Consider the following 6,000-nt stretch of genomic DNA (forward strand, 5'->3'; position numbering starts at 1 on the left):
TCTAGCCCCCTTTTAGCTTATGAATCTTGCCGCTTTTACAAGCAGGCATCATTAATACAGTCCCATTAAGTATTCTAATGCCTTATGAAGGTTCTGTAGAAACAGACAGAATGTAGTTCTATTTTGTGTTTTACAGGCTCGTCAAGTCCAGTCTGTCTTCCCACACATCCCTATGAATGTCATCATTGAGGATTTGAGGAATACAAGATCTGTGGACTTCACCATTGAAAATATTTTAGAAGGCAGAGTTCAAGTGCCTCCTGTAAGTATCACCTAACTGAAGGCAATGAAATGTTTTATTTGGTCAGTCAGAGGTAAATATATACTGGGAAATAATATTGACTTGGTCAGCCAAGATTAAATTATGCTGGGAAATGATATTGACTTGGTTAGCCAAAGATAAACACAGTAAAGCCTGTTTTCAGAGGCCAACTTTGGGAAGACTGGAGACTGGCCACTTAAGACAGGTGGCCTTTTATTCCTGTTTCCCTAAGAAATAGCCAGTCAGTCAATAAATGAACAAAATTTAACACTACAGTTAATTGATCATTGATAAATAAATGAGAGAATAAAACAGTTAAATTTCACAAAAGCTTTTTATGAGCACATATATATATTAATCTATGTACTTTAAAAGAAATGTATCATTCCCAAAACGTTTTGTGCATGTTTCTTTTCAGTGCCTCACTATAATTTTTTTCTTATTATCCCCCTCCCCCATATGTGTATGAGCAGAGATTGGTAGCTCCCTATGGTTTGGCAGTTCCAATATTTTAATAGCATAGAATTTTTGTGTTAATTGCTCAGTTCGGTGTTATATAGAATTAGAAGTAAACTATGTAAGAAGAAAAACAAAATTTCCGTGTATAAGTGTAACTTAAGGTTTAAAGAATTAACTAAGTGACAAGTGATGCAAACAAAAATGGATGCATGCTTTTTTATATATTTTTGTACCATTTTTTCATTGATTGTAAATGATACAAATGATAATTTTTTTTTATTTTTAATTGATAAAAAAGAGCTCTAGGAATATAGATAATCCATCATTCTTTAAGTTGAATAGAGAAACATTGAAATGCTCTTTCCTTGACAGCCTGGACTAACCACAATGGCTGCCTTGACAGATTCGGAGGAGGGCAGTGATGACAGCGATGCCCAGTCCAGTACCTCACAGTCCTCTAACCGGGCCCTACAACTGACCAGGCCCGCTGAGGGGCCGGAGGAGGTCAGCAGCATAATGGACGATAATGTCCCATACCTAATGGAAACAAAACCAAGGTAACATCCTCTACACTTCAGAGAAATTTAAATCAAAGTACTGAAACAGTACTGAAAGACGGGGTCAAAATAATCTTCATACTAGATTTCACAAATGTGATTTTTTAAGAGTTTTAATAGCAAATTAATTTTTCATTAACATACTAAAAACAAAACGATGAATAATATACATTCACATTTTTCATGTAATTTGAAGTAGAAATATTAATAATTGCTCAGTCTGGAAACCTTTCTAAACTGCTCTGAATTTCATCAGGTAGGAATTAATATTTTTTCCAGAAGTAAACAATGGATGATGCATGCGCAGTCATAGTAATACGCAGGATAGTACTGATAGTACTTTGTTTACTAGTGTGATTTACAGTTAATTTTTTCAGTTTTAAATTATCAAAATACTTTATTAGTTTGAGTTAGAAAAAGGTTCATATCACTTTCTTCAGTTTGATACAGAATGTTTATGTTTTGATCAAAACAATTTCTGCACTCTTTCATATGCATATCGAGATTTAATTCATGTGTTATCACCACGGCTTCCGTTTTGAGGCCTCTGACAGTAAACTAAAAGATGGGGTCACATGACCCCATCTAAAAATTGATATGTTACAAGATTCAATGCAAATACTTGTAAGTTATGTTACTAGACTGAATACAAATAACTGAAATAAGCTACCAGTAGATCTTGTTAAGGTATACCCAAAAACCTCAAAACTTCCAGATACCTCAAATAAAACCAAAATATTTATACACATGCTGTGTGTATGGCAATCAATACCAGCCAAGTTTTGTTTGTTGTTTAACTTTCCTTGGAGAATCGCTCATTTGGAGATGCCACCATTTGCCAGTGGAGAGCTGCAAACTTTGACTTATACTTGGCACTCTGGGCCATTGAACAGTGAGGGATCTTTTTCTGCCAACACCTACTATGACACAGAACCTCAATTTTTATGGTCTCATTCAAAGGTCCAGTCTCTCCCTGGGTGAGAGTCCCGCATTGGATTTGAAAACCCCAACGTCTGCGCTAGAGCAGACGCTCTAATCACTGTGCCATTTTGTTGCGTTTTATTCATTTGTTAAATTTTTAGCTTAATCAACTGAATCAGCTATAAAGTTGAGGAGAATCATGGAATCATTTTAATTCATGGGGTTCCATGTTTGTGGGTAAGCAAAATGTTGTTTGTCTTGGGGATGACTAATTTTGTGGATAGCTCATATACATGTATTCAGAACATTCAATGAATAAATGTATTGAAATAAAATTGGGGAATATAAATTTGTAGATAAGGGTGCCCCGAGAAATACACCAACATTGGCCCCTCATGAGCAGTTATGATTCCAAGTATGTTACAGTTCAGAATTATCAGAAACTAATACATGTACTTGACAGGTCTGGTGTGCCTTGTGACCTCTAAACTCTCATTTAAGAAAGTTCAAAGTTATAGCAAGATGTTAGATATTTGCCTACAACAGATTTATATTCACGAGTTTCAGTGGGTCGCAAAATTCGCAAATATTTCTCGCATGCGAATAAAAGTTGGTTTATACTGCATGTTGATCATCATGTACTAAAATATCATAAATATTCTTTTTCTAGTGATGAAACTCAGTTTACCAGGGGTGGAAGATTTTCAAAATCTGCTTCAGAGAGAGAAACAATGTTACAGAGTAGAAAAGAACAAATGTTACAGAATGCAAGAAAGTAAGTAAATCTCTAAATATATAAATTACACCTAGATGATGATCATTAATAATCAGAATGCATGTATTTTATCCTAATATTCTACCAGGATATATAAGTGTAGTAGCTTGCCATAAGAATGACACACAACATGGTAATCTGATTATTGTGTAATCAAACAGGATGAATGTCAATTGTTAAGACATAATTAGTAACTGAACATTGTTAAAGATTATATAACATGAACTTGCATTATATTGACTTCTGCACAATACAGTAACTTGGAGCTGATTAAATTTATTAAATCCTGTGTTAAAATTTTATTTAATTTTATAAAATACAGGGATCTAGTAAAAATTTATTGAATAAGTTGTTTACTTACATACCATTTATATTAAAGAGCATAATGCACTGTATGGTATAACTTTACAAGTGCCTTTGTACACCAGCCATGATATAAATTATGATCAACTATTAATGAAACTGCTTGAAAACAATTTTTTATTAGTCTGGTTGATACAGTACTTTCTAGTGCTGGGTATCGCGACTGAAAAATCGTATCGCTATATATTGCAATATTATATTTTGTATTGCAATATATCACGATATAAATTTTTTAATAAATTTTGCTTTTCGTCAATGTCAAATGAAAACAGAAACTCAAATTACATGTATTTCGAGTTGATATTGCAACTGCCTGGTCGCGTTGTGTTGGCGCAAGTGGCAAGCTAAGTTTTTTGTGGCACAACTTGACGAATAAAGTTATAATATTCTGATTCGGCTTTAACAATAAGGGCTTTCATGTAACAGTTGTCGTCTTTTCGTTTCTGAGAGAGACATGTCTCTCATTTCTGATCACACTGACACTTCACGTCGCTTCAGACGCTTGCCGCCATATTTACCTTGAAAAGGGCAAATAACTCTTTTTATAACAATTTATAGCATATCGAACCCGAACCGGTATTCACAAAAAAATACCGTGATACGTATTGTGAAGAAAAAAATCGGGATACACCGGTTAACCGGTAATATCGCACAGCACTAGTACTTTCCTTGTCAGAGAAAAATTTTTTTTTCTTTTGAAAGCTTTAAAAAACATGCCAAGCAAAGTGGAACAGGAAAACATGGGGGGTGGGGTGGGGCATACATGTTAACTCTTTTTCAACTCGATCTCCCGCCTTTTCTACCGCTTTTCTACAAAAGTCTAAAGTATTTTTGGTTCGCTTGGGTATCCATTTTTGAAGCCACTCTCATAAAATCTCGCTAGATATCGTGTGAACTCGGAATCATACAAACGCTTTTTTTGTACATAGATTTCAAGCACGGATTTGACAACGACAACAACACAAGACTACCAGTGATTACATTGGTTACGATAAATTAATCAACATCCCTGCCATGAAAAAGGAGATACAGCTTTTAAGAATTAGATAAAAACATTTGACATCGTCTTTAAAAGCACAGAAGCTCATAACTTTATCAATAAAGTCAATAGAAATCACTCGATTGACCAAGCCATGTGGCAAATTCAATCATCGCGGGAAAGATTTATATAACGAAAGATAGGAACTTATTTTAGAATTAAACCATGTCATCATTTGTTTTGTTTAAAAACTGCATGAACATTCAGAATTATTGCTTCTAGGCTATATCAGCAAAGATCACTCTTCAAAAGGCTAAGTAAAACAGCCAATCAAAGCAAAATGATGAGCATGAAAAATATTTGAATTTGTACAATTTATGTCAAAATTAAGGTGTTTCTGTCTTCTTCTTTGCTGTTGATATTTAAGATTAATTAGTGTAGGTACCTGATTTCATTTAAGGCTTATAATATACATGTATATTACATGAAAGATATCGATAATCCAAGCGTTAAACAACACGCGCGCAATGCTACCGCTTTTGAGGTCTGAATCTCCCTATTTTTCATCACAATAGGTTAACATGTATGGGTGGGGGGAGGTGTTGGATTCAACATTTTAGTTTACTGAATCATGTATATTTAAAGAAAAAGTTTCTGTTGTTTTTTTTTTTTATATTATTGATGATCAAGCAGTTGTCTTTGGCAAATTATCAAGGAAGCCAATATTGCTACAGTAAATCACATTCTAAAACCAAAAAAAAATAATTGGCAATTATTCTCTAAACAAAAACATTAAGGTTTCATTCAGCTGTTCATTTTTATAGGAAATATCTAAGTCGACAAACAAGTTCAGAAAAGGAGGCAGCATCTCAAATTAGTCAAACAAGTGAGTCAACAGAGAACAGTACAACAGGTCAGAGCGAGTTACAGCAGCGACGAGAACTGGCGTTTCAGGCAGCTCAGCGTCGCTTTAACAGCTCGTAGTCATTGTAATGAACACATCAGTGTTGTGATCTTGTCAATGCAAAGTTAGAAGAAACTGAAAATATATTTTGTACCATTTATAACAGATTTAATGCTTTAAAGTCTCAAAGGTTATTATTTGTATTTCTATTTTGTAAATTGCAGAAAGTATAGATTAACTTTCAGTTTTTTATTGAATTATTATAATTTTTTTTTTTTTTTTTGAATAACTGTGTCCCTGAAATCAGGTTAATGTTTTGGGAATATTGATCAGAAGTTTGTACTGTGTATAATGTGTTTAATGCTTATGAGAAGGGAGCATAATTTAATAATAAAACATGTATTAATATACTGAAATTTTTATCTACCGGTATTTTAATAAGGATATGATAAGTGTATGAACTAAATTATTATCCTTAATTTTGAAAGGCATATTGATTTTTGTAAGTAAAGTGACTGTGTCTTCTTTTTTAATTTGACTTTTCAAGGTTAATGGTACATTGGAATGAACAATCCCTACATATATGCATTGTATATATGCATTTTTAGGTCACCTGAGTCACTCAGGTGACTTATTGCTATCTGTTTTTGTCCGTCGTCGTACGTCGTTCGTCGTCAATCGGTCGTAAACTTTTGAACATTTTCAGCTTCTTCTCTGCAACCACTGAACCAATTTCAACCAAATTTGGCACAAAGCATCTATGGGTGAAGGGGAACAAAA

At 33.7% G+C, this 6,000-nt stretch overlaps 1 protein-coding gene across 1 annotated transcript in view; it reads left to right on the top strand.

Annotated features, from left to right (window-relative positions):
• LOC134232535 (E3 ubiquitin-protein ligase AMFR-like) overlaps positions 1-5,745 on the top strand; it is a 32,936-nt gene extending 27,191 nt beyond the window's left edge. Inside the window, exons 10-13 of the mRNA XM_062714511.1 lie at positions 137-262; positions 1,094-1,278; positions 2,870-2,974; positions 5,141-5,745. Of these exons, the coding sequence (XP_062570495.1) occupies positions 137-262; positions 1,094-1,278; positions 2,870-2,974; positions 5,141-5,300 (576 nt within the window). The 3' untranslated portion in view covers positions 5,301-5,745. The remainder of the gene's footprint in view (positions 1-136; positions 263-1,093; positions 1,279-2,869; positions 2,975-5,140) is intronic.
• Positions 5,746-6,000: the final 255 nt, after the last annotated feature.

Source organism: Saccostrea cucullata, unplaced genomic scaffold (assembly GCF_032062105.1).
Source record: "Saccostrea cucullata isolate Sc308-1 unplaced genomic scaffold, CSIRO_AGI_Scuc_v1 ctg60, whole genome shotgun sequence".
In the NCBI taxonomy this organism is placed as follows: Eukaryota; Metazoa; Mollusca; class Bivalvia; order Ostreida; family Ostreidae; genus Saccostrea; species Saccostrea cuccullata.